This window comes from Phycodurus eques, chromosome 18 (genome assembly GCF_024500275.1).
Source record: "Phycodurus eques isolate BA_2022a chromosome 18, UOR_Pequ_1.1, whole genome shotgun sequence".
Classification (NCBI taxonomy): domain Eukaryota; kingdom Metazoa; phylum Chordata; class Actinopteri; order Syngnathiformes; family Syngnathidae; genus Phycodurus; species Phycodurus eques.
In genome coordinates this window covers 11,720,480-11,747,298 of record NC_084542.1, presented here as the reverse complement: position 1 = coordinate 11,747,298, position 26,819 = coordinate 11,720,480, and the positions used below count along the sequence as shown (strand labels likewise).

Here is a 26,819-nt window from a genome sequence, read left to right as displayed (position 1 = left end):
TTTGGGCCTGTCCGCCCTCAAAGGCTAAATTCACTCGGCGCTTGGCACCAGTGTGCAAGGTGCTCATTCAAGCTCCCAGATAAGGTGAGACTGAAGCGCCTTACTGGAAGGTTGCAACTAGAGGACGTTTTGAGCACTGTACGACAACAAACGCACAGGGAATCCATTTGGCCTTTTGTCCTCCAGTGAGCACTCTGATATAAACAGGAACCACTACTACTACACCGCCAGGGGGTCAAATGTCACGCTGGGTTTCGCAGTACACAGAGATCACGTGGAGTATTGTGTTTCGGAACCGAGACGAGAAAACCGTCCTTTTGGTTTACGGACGGCCACTCGTGTCTCGATATGTAAAACCGCTGGAGGGGAGCGTCCGCTTCACATCACCCGATCCCCAAAATGCCTTAGCAGGAAATAAAATCAACTCAGATAGATCTTCCAATGCTGAGCACAAAAATAATGATAAATTTATCAGTATTAATAAATCATATGATGTAAGTATCTCTAAGCAATCATCTTTTTAGCGTTCACATAAAACGTATTCATTTATATCCATCTCAACATGAACTTTTAACAAAATATGGACACAATGAAATTCAGGAAAAAAAGAATGTTTACATCAACAGTTGTTAACTATTGCAATGTTCCCACAACATATCAATGATTGATTTGTTATTATTGTACATAAAGTACAATCATCGAGTATCAATGAAACCATACCCCATGAAACTGTGGATGTGAATTTCGAAAACGTTTTTTTGTTTACACACAAAACTCCTGCATGACATTTTTGCTCTTTATTTGTCTTTTAGTGTTTTTATGACAATGCTTCCAAAGAGAAAGGCCAGCATCAACAAATTCTTGTGTAACATTATACAATATATTTTTAAAAAATTCAAGTGGAGCTCCACTATAAAATCTGATTTAGTGGATAAACCTTTGCCACATTCATGAGTGCACGCCAGCAGAGCTCATCTCAACAACTTTTACGGCCTTAAGTGTTTTATGAGCAAATGTAAACATACGCACACCGGCGGCTTTACAAGGGTAATAACACTCAACCGTAACGCAGGGAAATCAAGCATCCACATTTAGCAAACAAACAAACAATGCTGCGGAGACGAGATGATCCACGCAGAAGGAAATCATTCAGCACATTTGTTGGGCCCTTTGTGTTAACTTTTACCGCACAACACAACAGTGTAAGCAGAGAGGCAAATCACATCTTCGGAGAAGCTGACTTTGATTCTATTTTCAAGTCCTCCATTTCACATTAGAGGCTCCCTCTTTAGATTACAACACGGGAGAAAAATAACGGGAGAAAAATAATGAGGCTCTAACTCTCCTCCCAAATGGGAAGATACCAAGAGGCTGATTGCACTTTTTTCCCCACCACCTGGAAGCACTGTTTTAAGTCACCTCGGACTATATATATTTCTTATCTTTTTCATTAACAGAGAAGACAAAGTAATACAGAGCGTCTGTATAATCTGGTATTGATAAACTGTGCCGCATTCACAGTCGTCAGACAACTTTAATCATCAGTCGACTTGCATTCATTTATTTTTCTGTTTGGCAAACACCTTTCCCCCCCCCCCCCCCCCCCCCCCTCCTTGACTGCATTTATTTGCATTTTTACGAGTCTGGCGAAACAGCAGAAAGCTGCATTTCATCTCCCCTGTCTGTTTTCTCCAACTTCTAAAAGCATAAATACAGTACAGTACACTGTATATTGAAAGAGAACACACCACTGTGATAAATCATTTTTTTCAGTGTAAAAAGAAAAGAAAAGCTAAAACTAGGATAACAATAAAGTCATGTGCGCTTTAATCTGTCCAATTCAAATGAAAAAGACAAAATTGGACTTAAAAATGTATTTGATTTTAAAAAGTACAATTATCCTAATAAGCATAAATATGCACACTCTAAGGAGAATACCGGTGAACCTCCAAATTCAAACTCAACCAGTGATACTGGTTGTTAGTTCTAATTTCAAAACAGGTTTTACCATTGCAAGTAATCACAGTAGAATTGTCCTGTCCCTGGGTGATACTGTCGCCATCTTAAAAACCGTTAATAACTGTATCGGCAATGTTTTAAGGAAGATTTTACATTCTCCACTGTCGTGCAAGCATACAAACTCTGTATAATAAAACTAAAATAAAGTTAAACTGCTCACCATTTGAGGGAGCTTACACAACACACTTCTTGAGTTTCACAAGACACCTCGATGGTGACAGAATGAAAGCAATTGAGGTATGTATGCCTTTCCATACTTCATACTTGAAGGGATTTGGCATAGTTTTACTGAAAGGCCTTTTTACATGTGATGCAACTCATATGTTTTGAATGTATCATATAATTCGGAGCTATTGTACATAACGCATCAATCTGCACTGGACCATATTTCAGAATAAGAGCCCTGATAGGGTTAACAAAATGTTTAGTTCACATTTCGTCCCGATTTTCCATTTTCACACAAGGTCACGATTCATCTTTGTAATTGTTGTCTCGCCGACGCAGTCATAGTGCTCCGGGGTGCACTTACGTACACAACAATTCAGCTGTCTCTCTGTTAACTCCTGGAACATTCTCAATTGCATCCGTTTCTTCTGGTCGGCCACACAGGAGAGATTTGTTTTACGTTCCTGATTCTGCAGCGGAAAATAAATCCCAAATGGAGACGAACACTGGGGAGACTGTAAAGCCAAATTGCCGGTACACATTATCACACATCATTATTCAAATGACTGGGTTTGGTCATCTCGGATGCGAATCCATTTAAATATCCTATTTTGAATGCCTCAGGACACACGATAACTGCATTGTGTCTCATCTTTTCTAATTGAATCCCCCAAAGTAGCTGCTTTGCTTGTACCCATTGGATTTTACTTGTGGGACTCGTGGTTATCACGTCTGCTTCGTGGTTGTAAGGTTCGGGGTTGGAGTCCTGGCCTTTCAAATGCATGTCAAATACGAGTCTGCGCACACTTGCCACTGTTTAATGCGCCTCTGATTAACCCCAAATAAAGTTCAGCTGTTCTTCTATGCTTTTCCTGGCATTTTTGGGTGCAGTTTTGAAAATGAAAAAAAAAAAAAAAAATAGATTTTTTTGTTTTTCATTTTAATATAGAGAGGAGACATTTTAAATCCAAACATAAAGCATATAAAGTGATAGTTGTTTTACAGTCCACACAGCCTGGGTCTTCGAGAGCAATTATGGGTAGTACAATAACATCATATCATAGCATAGCATATATCATGTTGTTGTTTTATGTCCAGTGGTTAGATGACCAAGAGCTGGGAGGTCCTGCAAGGCGAGGCGAGGGGGAAAGTGCTGCCAAATATAATGTGGCAACATGTCATCATTTGAAAACGATGAGCGGTGCAGGTCAGCTGGCAGGAGTTTCAGGAATAATTGCCTCCTACATGGGCAAACATTGCTCTTTAAATATAGCTGCGGTGTCGTTATTGTCCACCCTCACTACTCTACATGTTGACTTAGTTGTCAAATGTGTACAAGCAGGATACAAACAACAAAACATATTAAAAAAACATTCATGGTATACCCAATACACGCACAAAAAAAAAGTGTCACTTCGACAGTTTTCTTTCTGTAATAAGTTTGGATACATTGGCTTTTTCTAAATATTATTTAATGGACAAGAATATAGGAACCAATTTTTTTGTAGCTGCTCCGTATCTCGAGCGCCCACAGAATGCCGCAGACGAGCAACATGGAGGAGTGAAAATAGTGATTAGCCAACAGCCCACAGCGGGTCACAAATCAAGGAGCCAATGTATGCAGTTGTTTGTGTCCGTTGGAGGCGGGTGGCGAGGACAAGGATATTTGTCTCGGGCAAGGAGCTCGTGAATCTATATTTGAACCTGGAGATCCATGTGCTCTATATTTGTTTATTGTGCCGGCCTTCCTTGAACAAAGCTTTGACATTGTAGTTCCATTTGTCATTGCGCACAAAAGACCCTTTTTCTCCAGGCTTCGACGTGTGCCGTCCGCCTGCCGGTCAGCCGAGCTAGCCGGTGTTGTTGTAGTTGTTTGGAGCGCGAGAGGGCGGCGGGCTGGTCTCGACCTTTTGCGTGATCTTCCTGTAAGCATGCAAAAAGAAGCATGCGTTCGCGAGGAGGTTTGCGTGGGAACGCGGAGATTCACACTTTAGTGCCATGTTTACATGACAAAGATCTTCTAAAATGAAATCAAGTTCAACGTTCGACCTTCAACTCGCCTAAAAATGCTGTAATAGGAATGCCAGGTCTGTAGATGGCGATGCCACTTTGCAGAGGTGGCAAAAGAACTCGCACTCTTTTTCTGGTTGATAACGTATGCACACCAAGGTCGGTCCAAACAACACAAATAAACACATAAAAATATAGCCTAAATCTGTTACTTTGGAGGTGTGTCCATCCTTAAATGTGCAAAAAGAATTGCAGACGATGCATTACTCCGCTGAAGTAAAGAATACGTCACCCTCATTTACATCAATGGGGGGGGGGGAGTTAGCCCAGGCCAACTAAAGTTTTTGTGATTAATCCGTTCCAGAAATTCTGACTCAAATCCAATCATATCAAAGCCAAAGCAATATTTCACATAGGAAATAATGTAAATTCAATTAATCCGTTCCAGACAATACATTTTAAAGAGAATAACTACAGCTTTACTACAAAACACAGTGTGAAATAAATATAAAGGATGAAAGAACTGGATAAATGAACATTTGACATCACGCTTACCTTTATTGAAGAAGGGGGAGCCATTTTCTGAGCTCTTTCTTGAATTCTATAGTCTATTCCGCCTTATCAAATGGTTGGCATGAGGAAATGTCATTTTGTGTAAAAAATATTAAACAGATGGCAAGACATATTCCCGCAGTGAAAGCTTTTATCCACAATTCAAGGTAACAACAACCCTCCCGGTCTGCTCAGCAACCAAGTTGGGGCACCATTGATCAAACATCCTATCAAAAGTCAGGCTTTTAAAGTTTTATCACTTTCTTTGGCATGCATGGTGGCTTTTTTTTTTTGGGGGGGGGGGGGGGCAGTCGCACTCAAACTATTGTATGCTTGTTTATTGGGTGTGACTGTAAATAAGCCTCTAAGAAAGGCCCAAGAAAGCGTGGTGAAACTGTTATTATACTGCAAATGTGTTTCGCACAGCTTCCACTGTGGAATATGCCTTGCTGTCTGTTCAACCCTTTATCAATAATTTACAAAATACTTCGGATGAACGCACATTAATTCTGGAAAAAGAATGGCCCAAGTCACGTTGACATTTTTTTTTGTACAAAAAAAGTGTGGATGGGGGGAAAAAAACAGGAGAGCATTTAGATGGGGGGGGTAGTCAAAACCTGAATACGACAATAACTAGGGTATACAAAGTACTACTATATTTGCATTACTGTGTACCTTCTTGTTGTCATGGCCAAGTGTTGTCTTTAAAAATATATATATATCAAATAGCAATCAGTTAAAATACTGCATACAAACACATAAAGGATGTCATTGTGGTAATCACAATACTGTTTTTAACATCTGGTCTTTATTTTTAGGGTCTCTTACAGGACAAAACAGAACTGATTTATCCATTTTAGTATGACAACACAACACAGACAGAATAGACTGAAACAGTGTTCATCTTTTCTTGTTTTTTTGTTTTTTTTTTAAAGGGATTCATCTCTCACAATTACAATGTGGTCTACTTGTACTGCACATGTTGACAACTCCGACATTATAAGTAAAGACTTTGTTAACAGCAGATTAAATACAGCATGTAATTGCTTTCGAGTAGCCCCGCAGCGCATGCATTTACACCAAGGACAAATATCACAAAAATCAATCATCAACATTTTGACGCCAAGCATCCCTGTATGCAACTAAAGCAAACTAAATCTGCTGTGCTATTTCCAAAATAGTGCGCCGGTGGTGTAGCAAATTTCAATATAACCTTTAAATGCGGCACACATTAGGGCAATATCAAAGTCTTCTTTTTATTTATCCAAATACCGTATGACACATTATGAATAATTTAACTACCCACATTACTGGAGTCATGTGTACACCTTATTCTAACTAGGCAACAAAAAAAAAGACTTTAGTTTAATTTCTGTTTGTTTTTTCTCCAAACTTAAAGACTATCTACACATTTTTAAACGGACTCTTTTATTGCTCCTTTGAGCCCATTGTTACACACACATGCAACTTTATGAACAAATCAATTCAGAGATCCTCGAAGGAGGCGGCCAAAGCTGTTGCAACGTTGAAAGCAGTCACAGTTACACGTCCTGCAGGCAAAGCGAGCACGTAAACTCCCAGTGTCGGTTTTACTGGGATCGGGGGAAGGGTGGCCGGAGGGGCGAAGGCGGGTCACGGCTTTTTAAACATTCTGGCACACTGGATCGAGTTTATATCTGATGCCTCATAGTCACGCCGCGGCCGAAAAAGACCGTGAACAGCTGTGAGGTTGCGCTAGACTACACACGGCCCCCGAGGAGGCCTTCAGACTTTTGTTCACAAACTGAACACTTTATTAGGTACACTCGTGGAGAAGATGGTGAACTGAATAAAAAGAATATTCGGAAAATTACCGTTTTCGCCCAGCATTTATACAGTTATCGCACAAAATGGGAACACACCATTTAAAAAAATAGATATAATAATAATAATCTTTGTAAAGTGGACAATGATAAATTCATTCTCAGATACAAGACAGGCTGGCTAATGTAACAATGTTGTGGGCCATGTGCATGTCCCCCCACCCTCCCCCCCTCCTCCTCCACACCTTCCTTTATGACACGAAAACAAACATTGAAACATTATGATTTATAGAGAGGAATAATAAGGCTCACAAATATAAGGCTTGTTACTATACAGTGGATATAAAAGGACTACACACACCTGTTCAAATGCCAGCTTTTTGTAATATTACACTATGAGATAAAGATCATTTCAAAAAGTTTTCCGCCATTAATGTGAACTATAACCTGTACTCAACTTGAAAAAAATATATATATTTTAGAAAGGGGAAGCAACAATAAACAACTGAAATAATGTGGTTGCACATGTGTGCACACCCTCTTATAACTGGGTATGTTGTCGTGTTCAGAATGAATGCCATGCTTCACTGTATGTATAGTGTTCTTTTTTCAAAAACACTCCCGAACGCTCGTGGCAAAATGTGTCATGGTTGCATCGCAACTAGGTGGAGGGAATTGTGAACAATTAACAACTATCAGTCAGCGTTCGTGCAAAACTTTCAAGCTTCTGCTATAAAGTAAAAGAAAATGTCAGGAAAAGCCTACAAGAACATCTGAGCTTTATTCGGGGTTAATCAGAGGCACTTTAAATGATCCTACCATCAGTGAGGAAAATATGTATTCTTTCTATTCTCCAATGGAGTTCCACAGGGCATAACTGACGCTAATGGCGGAAAAAGTTTGGAAATCATTTTTCTTGGTCTAATTTTTTTTTTTTTTTTATATCACAAAAACAACCTCTCATTTAAACAGGGGTCTGTAGACCTTTTATATCCATTGTAAATGCAGCTATTCCGTGACAATTCATTTCAATGTCACAATCCACCTGCCTTGAAGAGAATCACAAAGGCACAGCTCGTTGGGTCAGTACTTGAATGCACCTTCAAATCCATTTCAAAGCCTTCAAGACTGCTTCTGAGTGACCCTACCATCATTTCCTTTTTTACAATCACGTCGCCATTGTTGTGTTCAAGCAGAGGCACAGTATAGATTTGATTAGCAATTATGTGGGGTAATATTGTCTATTGTCAAGTATTTAAACTGAACTGTGAGTCCAGTCCAGTTTTAAGCCTTTCTTTCTTTTTTTTTTTTTTTTTTACCCTTTAGGGCAAAGTATGACCTGCAGGCCACATAAGGACCACTCTGCTCTTTTAAATGAAATATTTGCTTGATTAATTATGATTAAATTGATTACGAATATGAAAATTAAAGTAATTCTTATTACATACATTTGATTTCACATAGGCAGCGGAGTGGATGGTGCATCCGCCTCACAGGTCTGAGGTCAGGCGTTTGAATCTACCTCAATATTTTTAACAGACTTGACATGCATGGACCCAAGTGTTACTTTCACTTTCTCTATATTTTCCACTGGTTCCAATAAACAGCTATTTTAGAGAAGCTGATCATTTTGTAGCGGTCTCTTAATTTTTTCCGGGCACTCCCAAGATGGTGGACCCGTTGGGTGAACGGCCCCCCTCGGCATTCTCCGCATGCTTTACCATTGTATCCATGTGAGGAACTGTTCAGTGTTTGGTTTCAGCTGTGCTCTCCGAGTTGGCGTTCGTGTTGGGGCCCCGGTTCGTTGCCCATCCCTTGTGGGGGGTCTTCAGGAGTACCACCTGGGCGTCCTCACCCCCACACACGTGTTCGTGTTGGCCACCGTCCTGGTCGAAGCGCAAGGCCATCAGTTCGATCTCGTGTTTGGCGGCCGTCTCCAGAACCTGCTGCTTATTGTAGAACAGGACAAAATTGTTGATGATGGGATGGATGGGCAAGGCGATGGCGATCACACCGCACAGGAAGCTGATGGCGGCGTTGCACCGGCCCAAGGTGGTCTTGGGGTACACGTCGCCGTAGCCCACCGTGGTCATGGTGATCACGGCCCACCAGAAGGACTGCGGGATACTGGTGAACAAGGTCTCCGGGTGGTTCTGCTCCACGGTGTAGCCCAGTGCGGAGAATAGGAAGACCCCCACACCCATGTACATGAGGAGCAGGCCCAGCTCCTTCAGGCTGCTCTTCAGGGCACTCGTGAGGGTCTGGAGTCCCGACGAGTGGCGCGCCAACTTGAAGATGCGAGCGATGCGCATGATGCGTAAGGCCTGCACCGCCTGCTGCACGTTGGCCAGCTCCATCACGCCCGCGCCCAGCGAGGTGAGGAGGAGCACCACGAAGAAGGGCATGATGGCCATGAAGTCCACCACGTTCATGAAGGCCAGCGCGAACTTGACTTTGTTCGGGGACGAGACGAAGCGCAGGACGTACTCGACGGTGAACCAGCCGATGCACACCGTCTCGATGCACTGAAAAAAGTGAAAGTGTTATTCATCTCAAGTGCACTTTTACATGACTTTCATTGAAAACTGTCATGTTTCCAGTCCAAATGAGTTGAAGCAAACTTCAAACCCCTCAAACTGACTCAAAAGCAATACTTTGACTTAAATAGAATTTTGACTTCAAAACAAAAGCTTGTGTGTCACAAGACTACGTGACGTCACACCAGGTCGACCCACGACCCTTGTACCGTCCGCCATTACATCGTAAAGAAATTAACTTCGACTGCTTGAGAAAACTCGGAAGTGGAAATTTCTTTATTTTAAGTGAGTACATATTTTGTGCTCATTTATAGTTGCTGCTAGCACTTTGACTGATTTTGTGTTTTGCAAGAAAACATACAAATGAAGCAAAAAGGACCGAAGGAAGACGTGAGAAAGGAAAAAAAGGACAATAATGTAATCAGAGGGGAAGGAATTGCAAAAGGAAATTATGTAGCACAAAGCAGTGATTCTTAAACTGTGGTACTACGTGGAAAAAAAACATTGCGGTACAGTTCAGTTGTATTTAACTTTTTTGTACAATACATTTGCATTTAATCTTTAAGATCTGCTGTTTATAAAATTTTGCTTAGGGACTATTTTGATTTTACTATTATGTGTAGTCTACATATTTTTGAAGATATTTCATAAAAAGAAAAAAGAAAAAAATAATTGCCAATCCCAGTTTACGTTTATTGTCAAGCTAAACAGAATGAGAATCACATGTGTTTAAAGCAATGGCATGACTTTGTCTTAGTCTGCCAGCTTAATGCTTAGAAATATGGCGAAACGCCATAGACGGGCTAACAATTTGTGTGACAGTGTTGTAACTCTTTGAAAAAGATCATTTTTCTCAGCGTGACCTCCAAGGTGGGGTTCTCCATGAGGTTCCCCTCCTCGTCCTCCACCTGCAGGTCCGGTATGGTGCTGACACACATGACCACGGAGGAGACGAGGATGAACACGAAGGAGAGGATGGCGATGATGTGCGCCGGCAAGGAGGACTCGGGCTTCTCCATGAGCCTCCACAGGCACGTCTGGAAGCGCTGCCAGCCGATGGCGCTCGGATCTCCTTCCCGGTCCACCAGGATAGTCCTCACCTTCTCGGCGATCTCCTCCAGCTCGTCCTCCACCTCCTGCAAGTTACTCTTGCAGCACTCATCCAAGAAATCCGAGTCAATTTTCCAAAAGTCCATCTCCTTCATGAAGCAGACGGGGCAGATGCCTCGCTTCACGTGGATCTCCCCGTAGTAATAAAGCTCCGTGATGCACTTGAACGCGTCTGGATCCCTGTCGAAATACAACTCTCCCTTTTCCGGGTCGTAGTCATCGCACAGGGAAGAGATGTCCTCCGCGGGGAGGGCGGGCGCTGAGTTCACCAGTTGGGCCAGGCGGGTGTCCGGGAAGCGGTTGAGAACGTCCCGGCAAAACACCTGCTTGAGCCCGCCGATGTTCACCGCGATCTCCGGCTCCTCGCTGGCTCCGGAGCCGCTTCGGCGCCGGCTCCTGTGGGTTCCCCACATTCTGCTGGAGCGGGGTGGGGTGACCCTAAAGTATCGTCCAAGTCAAATAAAAATCTTTGATACTTTAACAAAAAACAAAAAAAATCAATAAAATTAATTAAGACAGAAATACTTAAGCTGTGGTTGATGTGTCCTTGTTCCACGCGCGAACGTTTGGTGGCTCTGAGTGGACAAAGTTGGATTTTGAAGCGCGCGTGGAGTCAAGGCAGAACTAATCGAACCAGACCAAGTTCCGGTAAGACAGAAAAATAAGACATTACTTTTCATTTTGAAGTCTTTCCTGTTTCGACAATCTTGAACTCCCTACATACCATAACAAATAACGCATAGTGGAATAATAATAGTAATTATTATTATTATTATTATTACTAACCATTTATTCACCGTTGTGCTATGATGCTATGTATTATTTTTTGCTTTGTTTTTCTCTGCTGTTTGCTGTCAGATCGACATGGGATCGGATAAATAAAAGTTAAAATAGTGTTAACTGTAAAAGAGTAGCAGCATTATATGGAATAGAAAAACAGGAGATACAGTGGAAGATTGCACAGTGCTGTTTGTTCTAGTTCGATGGAAGCTAGAATAAGATAAATACTTTATTCACCCTGTGAATTTGTCAATTTTTTTACAACTACTTTTAAGCGTTCAAACGTATTTCTATTTTTATTGAACAATGTTATTTATCTGAAGACTCAGAAATAGGGGACAACAAATAAAGTTGGTTCACAGACTTTAGTTGATTATTTGTCTCCACCTCAAGGCTCCAAAAAAGAATACACTGTGAACAGGGGCACACAAAGTTTTAAATATACCTAACTGGTATACATCAGAGTCATTTAACATAACTACATTTATACAGTCTCAAGGGGATTATCTGTCATATTAACCCCTCGCGTAGCATTAACGTTACAATTATACATTTATTGCTAGAAAGCACAATATGTTGTGCATCAGCTCATTTCGGCGCGATTCCTCCGTGTTTTAATTATTACACGACTTTCGCTCGTTTGTTTGTTTGTTTGTTTTTCGACATCGACGACGAGTTTTTACTCGTCCCCTTAAAAACCTTACACGGCGCCTTCCGATTGGTCAGCCAAGCGGAACTGTTCGTGTCAGCCAATCGGCGTTCGTAGGTTGGTTGTGCTGCTCGAGTTCAGCCAATCATCGTGGGCCACGGTGAGTCTCCTCCACTGAGTTTATTCAAGGCAGCTAAAGGCGATCGGCGGTCGTCTTCGTACTGTTTGCGTGTCAAGGAGGAATCTTTGGAAGCTGCTCAAATCATGAAACCCTTACTTTCTGGTAAGTGGAACCGTACATTAATATAATGAGTTCTTTAAAAATGCCCCGTTTTGGGATTGTTGGGTTAGGCAGTTGTGGAGTCTGGCTTGTTTAGCTAGCTTGAATAACAAAATAATCAAAGGTTTACAGGCCCCTTTAATTTTAAATTTAAACCTGCGTTAAAGCTCTCCCACATTAAGTAGAATGATGTGCTAATGCAGGATAAATCGTGTTTCAAAACGGCTGCGTTGAGCACAGCTGGCTATCCGTAGATGTGACAGAATAATGACTAAGGAGTGAGTCTTTTGTGCAGGAGTGTTGCTGGGCTGCTCGCTGCTTGTGGGTGTGCGAGCCTTTTATTCCCCCAGCGACGATGTGGTCGAACTGAACCCGTCCAACTTCAACAGAGAGGTGATCCAGAGCGACAGTCTGTGGCTGATCGAGTTCTACGCTCCCTGGTGAGTGCATTCACACATCTTGGGTGGGCCTAATGCAGCGCTTAGGGGTGTCCCAAAAAACAAATCGACAACCAAATCGTGCTCTTGTTATGTTTAAAGCGGCCAGTAATTGTAATAGTTAATTTAATATTTATTTATGTGTAACTGTTGAATAGACACACAGTTCTTAGGTTTGGAGTTCATATCTGTGTGGAGTTTGCATGTTCTCCCCATGCTTGTGTCGATGTCTGGCTTCCCACATTCTAGAAACATGAATGTTATATTATTTGAGGACTCAAATTTGTCTATAGATGTGAACGTGAGGAGGTATATGTCTATATGTGCCTCGATTGAGTGACCTGTCCAGTGTATATACCCTGCTTCTCACCCAGAGTCAATTGGGATATGCGCCAGCTCATCTGTGACCCTAATGAGCACGAGTAACTACTGCATGATGTTGACATGCCTTCTCTTCTTCATCAGGTGCGGCCACTGTCAAAAGTTGACGCCAGACTGGAAGAAGGCTGCGACAGCCCTTAAGGTAAACACTACATGAGTGTATATTTATAAAGAACATTTAAAATACCGCTACTCCTGTCAAGTGTGACAAATAAATTTCAAAATAAACTTCCAGGGTTAATATTTAAATGAGCTACACCACCAGTCGAACAGTTTGCTCATGGTTTCTCATTCAATAACATGAGAAAGTGTTTTGAAACTTGTATGTTTGTAATGTATGGAAATGTATAAAAATGTATGTTTTAACCAACAATTGACTTGAGATACATTCCTATTCGATTGTCCCCACTCAAAATCGCCCCATCATTGACTTGCGTATGTTGTGGTCAGATGAATGTTGAATGTACTTCCTGTGCTCTCTCTCAGGGTATTGTTAAGGTGGGTGCAGTAGATGCAGACCAACACAAATCTTTGGGAAGCCAGTATGGTGTTTCCGGCTTCCCCACTATCAAGATCTTTGGGAGCAACAAGAACAAACCTGAGCAGTATCAAGGTATTTGTGACAGGCTATATTTGTGCTCTAAACAAAAATAAAAAAAGATTCTCGTCTTAAGTGGAAAGAAAAAAAAACTGGGGTTTATTTCATCCATCAGGTGGACGCAGTAGCCAGGCCATTGTGGATGGCGCCATGAATGCTCTGCGCGCTCTGGTCAAAGAACGACTTGATGGCAAGTCTGGCAGCTCGGGCTACAGCCAACAGGTACGAGAAGAGTCAACGCAGCTTTTCTGGTCGCAAACTATAAAGCCGAGCTGAGTGAGACTTTTCCCCCAGCAGAGCGGCGGCGGTGGCAGTAAAAAGGACGTGGTGGAGCTCACCGACGACAACTTTGACAAGATGGTGCTGCAGAGCGATGACGTGTGGTTGGTGGAGTTCTTCGCCCCCTGGTGTGGACACTGCAAGAAGTGAGTTTGACCCTTTTGCTAAGCTTGGACAGTGGAAGCTGTCCAGATGGCACAGATTGGAAATTCTACCAACATTTGTAGGAAAAATAGCTCTTATGAATTCTCACTTCAATCAAGTGGAGGTAGTGTTTGATTGTTTATTAGGGTTTACATTGCTTAATGCTTGTGACAGTTCGTGTCTCATTCATCTTTACTTAAGTTTGACAATCATGTCAACCTGTGTTCTGAAATGGATCGTTTGATCAAAGGTATCCCACTGTATTTTAAAGTGATTTAATTTAAAAACAAAAACGTGACGTGATGTTGCCTTTTGCGATCGCCAGCCTGGAGCCTGAGTGGGCAGCTGCCGCTTCAGCTGTCAAGGAGCAGACGAAGGGCAAAGTTCGCCTCGGAGCCGTGGACGCAACCGTACACCAGGCCGTGTCCAGCCGCTACGGGGTGAGCACAAAACCATGATAAATGTTCTGATGTGTAACTCTTTTAACTTTGAGGTATTCTTTGTGCAGCAAACAAAATTGAAGCGGAATCATGCTTGTTGCAGCCAAGTAGTCCACTGTTTTAACTCAATTGCTACACACAATATCAATTCCACAAAATCAATTCATGGCTTAATGAATAAGTATACCTGTCACACACCAACTATCTAGAGAACTGCTGTCTATCAATATTTGGGGTTGCAATTAGGGGTCAGTAAATTCTGCGTCGCCAGTTGAACCAAAATGTCGACGCCATTGACTTTATTGCTGGACAATTAGTCCTCTCCAAATTCCAACTCTCGTCGTTTTGACATTATTGAATGATGTCCCAATTGGAATCAAATGGTTACTGCTTGCACTCTTCAGAAATATCCGTCATGTTCCAGTGAATGAAAAATCCAATTTGATTTTAAAAATTATTTATAAAACTTCATCCATATGATACCGCAACAAACAAATGTTTATTTCTCTACTGGAAAACGTTAGTGTAGTTAGGCTTTTCACCGCAAGATGGCGCTGCTGATCTTCCAGCGGCTGAATCTAAAAGGAGGCCGCTTTGTTTCTGTTTCTGTGAGTGTGTGACACATTGCGTGCTTATTTGCATTTAATTTAGCAAAGAACAAAAGCTAATATGTAACAGTTACAGTGAATACGACGAAAACCAAAAGTGTTTTCATACCCGCTACTGATGGCAGAAACTATGCGCAGTAATTAGATTGAATATTTATATTTATAGTTTCATTTTTTTGAAGTAAATGTGGCATGGCAACAGTTTGATTCCTTCTGAATCAGAAAATTCTGCTTCAGCATTCCCTTTTTTTATTCTCCTCAGCACACTTGAATGCCAATTCGAGTCGCCGCCGATTCGTGCATAGCCTTAGTTGCTACAAATACGCCCTCGCTCCATCCTAAATTGTAATACAAACATGCATTCTCTCTGTTTGCAGATCAGAGGTTTTCCCACCATTAAGATATTCCGTAAAGGGGAGGAGCCTGAGGACTACCAAGGGGGACGCTTGCGCGGTGAGATCATTGAGAGGGCCTTGGATCTGTTCTCTGACAACGCCCCTGCTCCTGAACTACTGGAGGTTAGTCGGTGTGTCAAGTGCTGGATTAGACTTGCAAAAAGGTTTGAATCTTTTGGGTGAAATTTAAGGAGGAACTTAAAATTGCCTATAAACTTTAGAGGGGGAACTTAATTTGAGCGTCTCCAAACCTTTGGCTGCATGTCGTAAAGGTCAAGTTATAGCTTAGGTTCATGCTGAAATTTAACCTGAAAGCTGACTTTCCCATACTTCTTGTGAGTAATGTATGTGGACACCAGGCCATGACATCATCTGCAGGAAATGAGAAGGGAAGAAAATGTCTGTCTTACAGATTCTTAATGAAGATGTCCTGAAGACGACTTGTGAGGACAGTCAGCTGTGCATTATTGGCATCCTGCCACACATTTTGGACACAGGTGAGCGCACACACACACACACACAGTGAACAGTAACCCCACCCGTTCCCCATTCACAATTCACAAAAGATTCGCTTCACAGCTGCCATGATAATTCAAATAACTCGAGTCATTCGACTACAGAAAAAAGTAAAGGCAATATCTCTGTCGCGAAGCTTTTGCAGGGATCATTTTCCCGCACAGACTAATGTTGCTTAAGTCTCACACACCACTCCATATAGACATAAGTTGGTGGCAAGATGGGAGATAAAGTCTGTAAAAGACAAAGGTCCAAAGTTTGGGATCATGTCACACAAAAAAAGTGCAATGTGAACCACAACAGCACACGACAATCGCCTTATCCTTGATTTCTGATTTCAAGATAGATATGTTATGTATATGTAGTAATATGATGAGCCAATGAAACATTTACATGGTTTCACAGTCATAAGGGCACGCTGAGGGAAATCGTAACTGCAATGTGGCCCCTTTCCCACCCCTGCTCTCGTCAGTCATCCAGTGCTTCCTTTCTGCTCTTAAGTGCGTGCTTGTACTGTTTATGTGAACAGGTGCCGCTGGTAGAAACAGCTACCTGGACGTGATGATGACGCTGGCCGACAAGTACAAGAAGAAGATGTGGGGGTAAGAACGAAAGCAAGAGCGTCTTTACTTGGATCTAATAAGAGAGGTGATTTAATGACCTTTCTCCCGATCTTCCCCTCACCAGCTGGCTTTGGGCCGAGGCTGGCAGTCAGATGGAGCTGGAGGCCTCGCTGGGCATCGGCGGCTTCGGCTACCCCGCCATGGCCGCCATCAACACGCGCAAGATGAAGTTCGCGCTGCTCAGGGGCTCCTTCAGTGACACCGGAATTCACGAGTTCCTCAGGTGAGTTGCAGAAGCTTCCTTCCTTTTTTGGCGGGGGGCGTTCCAGGTTAGCAGCAGGAAGCAACAGTTCTCTTTGCTCATTTTTTGCAGGGCGCTTTCTGTTGGACGAGGCTCGACGGCCTCATTGGCAGGTGGTGTAATCCCCAAAATTCACTCCGTTGAACCGTGGGATGGAAAAGATGGACAGGTGAGGCTAGGGCTGTGTGACGCATTTGATCATTAATTCTTGCTAAGAAACAGACACGATGAGCAGAATCCTTTCAACATTGTTTGGACACATTCCACATTGCCATAGAAGGCAATGACGGAGTCTATCGGTAATCGTTGCCAAAAACGTGGTGCCCATTTATAAATTGTAAAAGCAGGACTTTATCGACATAGGAAACTTGCAAGCTGCAAATATTTTGCTGATGTCGCCATGCGTCCCCCACTACAACTCCTCATGAGAAAAAAAACTGAGAGCTGGACGGGGTGCTTTGTTACTTTTCGACAACAGACATATGGAACAACCGAGCCATGCCGTTTCACGGCTCATTTTGTTAAATTGTAGTTCTGTTAAATCGTTTAGATTTTTTGACAAAAGCAAGAACTTAATTTTAGCATCTGAAAAGAAAAACATATTTTGTGGAATTTGTTGCAAGTTAATGCTGTATGCGATGCCAAATGACCAGCTGGTTCTCCAATGTCATGAATCGTACAACCCCAATTCCAATTAAGTTGGGACGTTGTGTTAAACATAAATAAAAACAGAATACAATTAGGGACTGGACAAATGGACAAATCATGTTCAACCTATATTTAATTGAATACACTACAAAGACAATATATTTAATGTTCAAACTGATAAACTTTATTGTTTTTAGCAAATAATCATTAACTTAGAATTTTATGGCTGTAACACGTTCCATCAAAAGGTTCAGAGAATCTGGAGAAATCACTGCATGTAAGCGGCAAGGGCGAAAACCAACAGTGAAATTGATCAACGTGTAAAGGATATCACCACAAGGGCTGAGGAACACTTCAGAAAACCAATGTCAGTAAATAAAGTTCGGCACTACATCCGTAAGTGCAACTTGAAACTCTACTATGCAAAGCAAAAGCCATTTATCAACAACACCCAGAAACGGCGCCAGCTTCTCTGGGCCCCGAGCTCATCTTAGATGGACTGATGCAAAATGAAAAAGTGTTCTGTGGTCCGACGAGTCCACATTTGAAATTGTTTTTGGAAATTGTGGACGTTGTGTCCTCCGGGCCAAAGAGGAAAAGAACCATCCGGACTGTTATGGACGCAAAGTTCAAAAGCCCGCATCTGTGATGGTATGGGGCTGTGTTGGTGCCAATGGCATGGGTAACTTACACATCTGTGAAGGCGTCATTAATGCTGAAAGGTACATACAGGTTTTGGAGAAACATATGCTGCCATCCAAGCAATGTCTTTTTCATGGACGCCCCTGCTTATTTCAGCAAGACAATGCCAAACCATATTCTGCACGTGTTCACGTGTGCGGGTACTAGAAAAGAGTGCGGGTACTAGACTGGACTGCCTGCAGTCCAGACCTGTCTCCCATTGAAAATCTGTGGCGCATCATGAAGCGTAAAATACGACAACGGAGACCCTGGACTCTTGAACAGCTGAAGTTGTACATCAAGCAAGAATGGGAAAGAATTCCACCTACGAAGCTTCAACAATTAGTGTCGTCAGTTCACAAATGTTTATTGAATGTTGTTAAAAGAAAAGGTGATGTAACACAGTGGTAAACGTGACCCTGTCCCAGGTTTTTTGGAACGAGTTGCAGCCATAAAATTATAAGTTAATGATTATTTGCTAAAAACAAATTTGTCAGTTTGAACATTAAATATATTGTCTTTGTTGTGTATTCAATTAAATATAGGTTGAACATGATTTGGAAATCATTGTATTCTGTATTTATTTATGTTTAACACAACGTCCCAACTTCATTGGAATTGGGGCTGTACTTAATGTATGAATAAATCATAATTGTGTTCTTTTCTCTCCCCACAAGCTTCCTGAGGAGGAGGAATATGACCTCAGTGACGTGGAGCTGGACGATGTCTATGACAAGTCTGAGTTATGAGGCTCTTCATGGGGGGGAAAAAAAACAAAAGGGGCTGGGATTTCGATTCAGGCTGGTTTGCTTGGATGTTGTCTGATCCCGTGCGAGCCACCTCCCCTTCTCCTGTGGACAAATGGAGGGCCGGGTCAGTCGCAGTTACTGAAATACTCCAGAAGGGATGCCTGATGTTTCATCTTTGGTGAAGTCACACACACATTGGGGTGGGGTGGGGTGGGGTGGGTCGGGGCGGGGCTGGGTGGGTGGGGTTTTGTGGGGCATCACTCAAATAACTGCCGACAATTGTAATCCATCATATTTAAGAGGAGGGAGAAAGCCTTTTATTGTTCATGCGTCTCCTGTTTTTACATGTGGACTCAAAAACACATTGTCAAACCCCTCACGTGGTGGCATTTTTTTTATTTTTATTTTTTTCCCTCCTGGTTTTCAATCCAGTCGGTGGGTTTAGGATGAAGGGGTGACATCTTGTGTAGATTTTTCATACACAAAACTTTATTTCAATTGTGTGAAAACATTTGTTTCAATAATAAAACAGTAAAAACAGCCACTGTCTCTAAAGTCACTATATGATATGATGCGTTATATCACACAGTGCATGCAATACTAAAAGGCATATACATATTTTGTGTAGAAGAGCCACCGAGCATTCCTGAGCAACATTGAAGTGAATCAAATCTTAACATAGTGATGTAATTAATTCCCTCTTAACGTAACATAGCTAGTCTTGATAATACTTGCAAGTAAGAAATCCAGTCAATATAAATACATGATATGGCACTTGACTTTGGGAGGACAAGTAAAATCCATTTCAAGACGGGTGGAAAGCTTTTTACACGTGACAAAAGTGCAACAATCCACAGAAAAAAAATAAAAACGCCACAACAATTATGAAAAGCAGGGTTTCCCAAACTAAGGGGCTGGACCCAAAATGGGTCACGGGTCAATTTTTTATGAGGTAACTGATTGTCATAGTAAAAGGGTTTGAAGTAAACATTTTCTGTTTTTGTCGTAATAGCTCTGTCATGGCAGTACATGATGAATTTTAGCAGAGGAACTAAATTTATAATATTGAGTAGAAAGTTTAGGAAACCCTGATGTAAACAATAAGACGCCGTGGAGTACTGTAGATGTTTGGGAGCACATTGTTTTCTCAGAACTGACGAGAGGTTCCCTGATCGGACTGCAGCAGTCGGACAATGGACGGGTCGCTCTTGGCACCTTTAATGAACTCCTCCAAGGACAAACGACCTGTCCATCACACAGGACAAAAGCAGTTTGTCAGACCCGAGGCTTGCGTAGCACGTTGGCTAACAGGTGACTCTGTGGGTTTAAAGTCATGCACTCTTTATAGTCTCCCGGGCTAAATCAGTGCCCGTTTGATCATGTGTTCAATATCCTTCATGTCCGGCTTAAGGTCCAATTTAAATACAATTTGATTGAGAGACTGGGTACACCCTGGTCTAGCCACCGGTCAGTAGCAGGGCACATATTACGAAGTAAATAATCTTAACATTCAAATTCCACACAGTAAGGCCAGAGCCGAGTGTGGAACCAAAAACCTTAGAACTGTGAGGCAGACGTGCTAATCAGTGTGTACCGCGGCCACACCAACAAATAATATCCAATATTCTATTTGCAGTTGTGTCAGTCATGGTGCGTTGACTTCCTGAGAGATACAAATGTCGTCGTTTGTATTGTTGTTACCGATCTGTTTTTGCAGAAATGGTTGGATAAATGCGTATCGTCTCACCGTCGTTGTCGATGTCCATCTGTCTGAAGATCTTATCCGTGCGTTTCTCTGGTGTGGATTCATCCTCGGGCATCTTCATCACTGAAGACACCATCTTATAAATGGCCTACAAAAACAGGGTTAGTCACACAGTATTTTTCTTTAGTGCAGTGAACATCGACTGGAAGTGAGAACCTGAAATATTGAATCTGTCTTGTAAACAATCTAAAAGGTCTCTGGCTTGGCTCAGGACCAAAAACAAGAGTAACAAAATGCCCCGATACATTTCTATCAGCAAACACAACAGGCAAAGCCAATATTGATGTGACCCCGCAGGCAGCTCGGCTCACCACATTGTGGGAGTAAATTTAACCACGGAAAGGGCAAGAGAGAGAAGTAATACCAACATTTTATATCTGATGTTTCAGAAACAGCTTTTATAATAATTTTGAAATACAAGGACTTTTTAAAAGTAAATGTAAACTAAGCTGAAGTCAAAGATTTTGAAAGACAAATGTCACCTCAGCTTTTACACTTCCATTTGTAAGCAGTAATTGCAATCTAGTTGCGTAGCTGCTTTTCCAACCTGTTGCTTTCGAACTACTCATAAAAATAATCAAGGTACTAGGCTAGCCCATAACTGCTCCGGTCACAGGTTAAGACCCAGTCCCCAATTGCTACGGTTTGAATTTCTCGTAATTTCCCACCTGGACTATCTCCAGCATCTCGGCCCGGCTGATGTAACCATTCCCGTCCAGGTCGTACATGCTGAAGGCCCAGCGCAATTTCTGCTCCAGCCCGCCACGAGACGTCACGCTCAGGGCGATGATGAACTCCCGGAAATCGATGGTGGTGTCGCCGTTGGTGTCGAATGTGCGGAAGACGTGTTCCGCAAACTTGGAGGCATCTCCGTAGGGAAAAAAGTTAGCGTAGATCTTCTTGAACTCCTCCACGGTCAGGTGACCGGTGGGGCAATCCTTGAGGAAGCCGCGGTACCACTCCTGCAGCTCGTGGTCGGTGAACTCGGTGTTCTCCCGCAAATCGTTGAGGACCTCGGGCCGGAGCTTACTGTTCTGTTTTCCCATGATGCAGCGCTACCGGCAGCAGGTTAATAGCTGGTGTTTCTATAATGTCCCTGGAAGCTCTCCACACTCCCACTGCTTTTGTTTTGGACAACTACTCCGTTGTTGAGGAGACTCTTCTGCAAGGGACCAACAATTCTCATTAGTATGCATATGTGAAAATAATCAATGATTCATTCGTTCAATAAATGGGCGGTGGAGTTCCAGCACTTGGAGAGATGCCGTTTAGATTCTCAGCTACCTTCAATCAGAAGTGATGCTAAAGTGTCATATTAGAATACAAGGCTGGACTACAGTAAGACCTCTGGCTCTATTTTCATTGATAGCGTATTTGCGGAAATAAACCTACGCCTGCACCATGTACTCGCCAGCGGTTATCACGAGCTCATTCTGTAGACCCGCCTACATTGTCTGCTGCCACATCATGGCCAGAACAGTGACAAAGCTCCGCTCACGTAGAGATCACTGCAATTACGCACCGTCCCCTTCCGCACATAGAACGGTGCCATGTCTCCATCGAGACTGTCAGTTGTGCCACATTTAAAGGGAATGAGAGGAGCCGCTTTGATTGGTGGTGACTGAAGTTGACTGTAAACACTCCCACAGTGATGCAGAAACTCCCACTGTAGCCCGACCACTCTCATATCCGCCGGCCTACGAAATTACCAACACCGGTCTAACCCACCCTCGGAGCACAGTTGCGCAGGATTTACGCCGTTCACGTAAATAGGACCCCTTGTGTTAGAAGGATTAACAGCCATATGTAATGCCTCGGACAAGGCGACGACGCAACCCAAATCTGTTGAAACGCGTTGTAGTTTATCATTAGCATACACTAAAGTAGCAGTCATAGTTATATGATAATGAAGTCATAATTGAAGTAAATATTTGAATGACAAACACTTCTAGGCCATAAAAATAAAAAAAACAATTGCAGCCGTTACTAAGCGTTCAGTTACTGTTTGCAACCTCATACCAACCAACTGACCTGTGTCCAATTTGGAAATGCATCAATTCTTATTTTAGTCAACTTCCATCAGAACAGGAAGGTCAAACGTTTGTGAGGTCAGACGTCAGGAGCAATAGTTAGTGATCTAAACATCGCACGTGACACAGGTAAGCATGGCGGGGAAAAAAAGTATGATCGTCTCTCTCACTGAAACGTTCTTGGGGTTTGATTAGACATCGTATTATTGTATATACGGCATTTATCATTCAGGCATCTGGTTGACCAAATTAGGTCATTTCCTTGGAAAAAGCATGACTGGCATTCATGACATTTTTTTTCCACGAAGAAAGAAAATGCTGTGAGCCTCTGACTGTCCACAAAAAAAAACTGAAAAAATGCAAAGACCCTCGAGGTTGCCATTGCTTAATCCCAACCCCCTTGTGCTGAACAGTCCACATTTTACAGTGGCTTCTCTGTCTTGTGTGTGTGTGTGTGTGTGTGCATGTCCAATTAAAAAAAACAGTGACTTATGCGTGTTTATTGCACGAATATGGATGGGGATGACCAGCCAATAATAATGTGAATGGAACAAATGATGTGAATGATTTTCTTGAGGTAGGGGATCAAATGACAAGTTATCTCTGTTTACATCCTCATTACCGTATTCCCTTCAAATATGGTTGTCTCTGCTCTAATAGGTGCAGTGTCTTAATAGCAGGAGATGTCTTCCGCTTTGAATAAACACCACACGCCTAAATAGATACCGTAAATATGGTGGCGGTAATTGCTTTTGCGATGACATCTGACACCAACTTGCGTTTTCAGTACATGGCTTTACCACGCCACATACGGCATGCTAAGCAGGTATGGCGTGCGTAAAGCTGATGTTGGGAGAAGTACGGTGTAGTGGTACAACAGTAATAGATTAAAGGAGAGGCTGGTAGGGCCAGAGTTTTATATAATATATATATATATATATAAATATTACTTTGTAGTATAATATAGAGGGTGTACACAAAAACACTCCCTGATTACAACATGTAGAGTATAGTAATATTCTTTTCACAGCTAGTAGCTACAGTTGCATGATTTCTTTCAGTTTTGTGTGTCCTGAAATACACTCAATAGGCACCCCACTGGTTACTTGGCACAAATCAATGCGATAGTGAGTCGAGCTCTGCCCAGAATCTCTGCAGTACATGCAGAGTCCTCATGCGTACTGCTTCAGTGATTTTTCTGCTCTGTCAGGGTTGCAGGAATTGGGGGTACGTACCCCAAAGAAAAAGGTCACGGTAAGTGTCGGTGACCTTAAGGGCCACTTGCACAACATCACTCAACAACGGTTAATCACCACCCTCAATAGCTACAGTAGTTGTACTGGCGCAGTGGTTCTCAAGGTGTAGTACGAGTGCCACTCGGGGTACATAGGTTCTCTCTAGAGGTACGCAAAAGAAACACTGGTCTAAATATTTAAACGGTGCACAATGTTACAGTGGCTTACTGTAATATTAAACATATCTTCTCGGAATACAACCTATGACTTGTTTTTTTTGTGAACACTTAGGCCAAGTACGCTGCTGTATTTTAATGTTGGTCATTACGGTGGTACTTGGAAAGCGAAGTACTTTTCTAGATGGTACTTGGGGTAAAACGTTTGAGAACCACTGCGCTAGTGTTTTAAGGCTGAAGATAAAATAAAATGTTAGGGAATCTATGGACGCCGTATTTAAATAAATTTAGCTGTCATAATGTTGTGAAATCTTGTATATTATATGAATGGAGTGTCGTTTATCATTGTATATCATTTATTAAAACAAAACAAAAAAAGTCCAAAATCAGCTGGGATTGACTAACGCAACATGAGCCTGAACAGGATGAGGTAAAACATGGATGGGTGGCGTAAACATTGGATAAATAAATAAATGCTGTATGAGGAAACGTAAAAACTAAAAACATTACAATGTTGAATTGGGAGCTTTCGTTCGTTAGATAAAAACCTTTAATCAGATCATTCCTAACACATCCTTAATTAAAACGATTCCTTTTAATGATGTCAGGGGTCACGTATTATTACCGCATCATCTGATGAACATTTTAAAGTATCCTTTCATGCTGTTTAATTGGATGGAAATCAAACAAAACACGAGCACTGCACCAAGCTCACAAGGGGAGGACTAAAGATTAATTTTGCTGCTGTGCTCTGCATCTGTGTGTGTGTTGGTAATAAACACAGCATCAATGCAATTGTAGACCAATTGGTTTGGGGGAGAGAAAAAAAAAAAAAAAAAGATAAATGAGCTCTCCCCTTATTTTTCACTGTGTGCTGTTCTCTGAACTACTGTGGAGAACACGATGCACCGGATCAGGATGAGGTCCCCTGACACACCAGTTGCCAAGGCGACCGAATAGTGGTGCTAATGCTCAAGGAAAGGGAGGCAATGCAACTGTTAATCTGGTGCACTTGCATGACAGATGATGCGGTACTGTTTACACTCTAATGCAATAAACCACGCCTTAATGAAAATACATTCAGTTTAGTTTCCATTCTACGCTTCCAACTTTGTACAAACACTCCAGTTCAATTCTGCCTCACAATGCCTATTTATGGTTCCGGCCCCCACTTCGATCGCCGTGATGCTAAAACACAAAAGATGAATTACAAATTTGTCAGATATATCTGTGTATCCACCTGTTGCCAAATAAGAGTAATACGATTACAGTTGTAGTTTGGGGGGAGGGTACCGTGAGATTTTCCCAATGTAAAATATGTGCCTTGGCTCAGAAAAGGTTGGCAACCACTAGGACGAATAGACACTTAAATATCGAAATGTTGTCTGAGTCTCTGTGGCATTTTAAGTCATTTGAATGATGGAATTTAAGGATTACGCATTTTTAAAAAAATTATAATTAAGGCCCTAATTTGGAGGGAAAATCACATTGAGGACTTTTTAAGGATGCATGGACACCCTGCAGTACTGAACTGTGCTGCTGGATGGAAAAGCTCACGTAGATGCAATGTGTGGGTGGACTAATGCAGTTGTCCATAGTTTATTTCCCCGTGCGTCCATTTTTCACATTTTAACAGTTGGTTAGCGAGCACAATTACACCGAAATCAAATGTGCTGACTCCCTTAAGATTTCCATCAATAATGCGACTACGCTTAGTTTAGTTGCCATTTGTTATTAGTTACTTGAATGGCATTTAATGAGATTTTCCTCACAAATGATGGGGTTTTACAGTCGTGTAATAACGGAAAATGACATTTTGACACGATTTGGTGATGATGGGATCCAATTAGCACTCATTTTCAACAACAAAAATAATAATTGTACTTAAAAATTCGCACATTGCCTTGACAGAAAGAGCTGTGATGCAGTCTCGTCCTAAATGGGTGTAACCCTCAAAACTATCATCGCGTCTTGAGGAAAAACTGGCACGGCAGCCGAACGCGGACTTTTTACGTCCCAAGAAGTTTGTTATTTAAAAATAAGAAAGAAAAAGAAAGAATAAAAATTACCTTATTATTTTTTGGTTTTTTTTTTTTTTTTTTTTTTTTTTTTTTTTTTTTACAGTAGAAAAGTCCGCTTTAGTCGCTCCACTTTTATGTCGTCTTCAACGGACACCAGCAACTTCAACGTCTTCTGTTGACCAAATCAACACCCCCCCCAAAAAATGAATGCTGGAGATGTTTTAAAGCTGATTTGTTCGGAAAGTTGTTTCGGAGCTGTTGTGTGACAGTTGTTTTGTTTTATCCTGGGCTTCTGGCGATGCTTAAGCTTGAACGGCCGGTGAAAGATGTGGCACGATCCAGCTCGGTTTTCATCCGACTCAACCATAAAACGATAAAGGGGGGGGTTAGTTGTTATTCATAACCAGAATATGTTCTTTCCCCCTCTCTCCTGGGAAATAAATATACCTTTTATATTATTTAAATTACTATTAAATCCTTCAAGTGAACGTTGCGGGTGCTGAAATGTTTTTTTCTTTCCTGCTGACGGTGTGACGTGTTTGTATGTCGCCCCCCTTACGTGTACGGAATGGTTCATTCCACTCTCTCCTTGCTGCTTCCATCGGAGAAAAAAATCGCAGCGTCCGGTGGAAAATGATCTCCGTAAGACTATTATTAGCGCTCTAAAATACACGTCTGAGAAGAAAATCCTACAAAACCAACACCAAATAAAAAAAAAAAAAAAGATTTGATGGAAAATACAGCCCTTTTTTTAAGTCTTTATTTTTAAATGCGCTTAATGTCAACTACTAAACAAACAAACGGAAGAAAAAGAAATCCCAAATCCATCACAAGTCCTCTTACAGTTTATTCCCGCAAATATTTTAACAGCGAATTGTGTATGGCTTTTTAACCATATGCCGTTACTTGTGCAGCTTACAGACACTTCAGGAAGTGTGGTGGTGTGTA

At 41.9% G+C, this 26,819-nt stretch overlaps 3 protein-coding genes across 5 annotated transcripts; 1 reads left to right on the top strand and 2 right to left on the bottom strand.

Moving 5' to 3' along the window:
* Positions 1-6,811: 6,811 nt before the first annotated feature.
* On the bottom strand, positions 6,812-10,749 carry LOC133417035 (potassium voltage-gated channel subfamily F member 1-like). 2 transcript variants are annotated; one of them, XM_061704483.1, is made up of 3 exons: positions 10,721-10,748; positions 9,949-10,633; positions 6,812-9,073 (listed from the first exon to the last, which is right to left on the bottom strand). In XM_061704483.1, the coding sequence occupies exons 2-3, from the start codon at positions 10,606-10,608 to the stop codon at positions 8,294-8,296; spliced, it is 1,440 nt and encodes a 479-aa protein (XP_061560467.1). In that variant the 5' UTR covers positions 10,609-10,633; positions 10,721-10,748; the 3' UTR covers positions 6,812-8,293. The 2 variants fall into 2 exon arrangements, with proteins under 2 accessions (XP_061560467.1, XP_061560466.1); XM_061704482.1 differs by having other exon boundaries at positions 9,949-10,749.
* A 1,049-nt stretch (positions 10,750-11,798) lies between these two features.
* pdia6 (protein disulfide isomerase family A, member 6) lies at positions 11,799-19,185 on the top strand. Of its 2 annotated transcripts, none has more exons than XM_061704630.1 (13): positions 11,799-11,907; positions 12,200-12,344; positions 12,807-12,864; positions 13,209-13,335; positions 13,436-13,542; positions 13,618-13,745; positions 14,069-14,183; positions 15,169-15,309; positions 15,599-15,683; positions 16,232-16,304; positions 16,390-16,548; positions 16,639-16,735; positions 18,573-19,185. In XM_061704630.1, exons 1-13 carry the CDS (start codon positions 11,889-11,891, stop codon positions 18,642-18,644), a joined length of 1,326 nt encoding a protein of 441 aa, XP_061560614.1. In that variant the 5' UTR covers positions 11,799-11,888; the 3' UTR covers positions 18,645-19,185. The 2 variants fall into 2 exon arrangements, with proteins under 2 accessions (XP_061560614.1, XP_061560613.1); XM_061704629.1 differs by having other exon boundaries at positions 13,615-13,745.
* On the bottom strand, positions 18,957-26,174 carry hpcal1 (hippocalcin-like 1). Its single transcript, XM_061704631.1, has 4 exons — positions 25,920-26,174; positions 21,078-21,571; positions 20,392-20,497; positions 18,957-19,889 (listed from the first exon to the last, which is right to left on the bottom strand). The coding sequence occupies exons 2-4, from the start codon at positions 21,453-21,455 to the stop codon at positions 19,792-19,794; spliced, it is 582 nt and encodes a 193-aa protein (XP_061560615.1). The 5' UTR covers positions 21,456-21,571; positions 25,920-26,174; the 3' UTR covers positions 18,957-19,791.
* Positions 26,175-26,819: the final 645 nt, after the last annotated feature.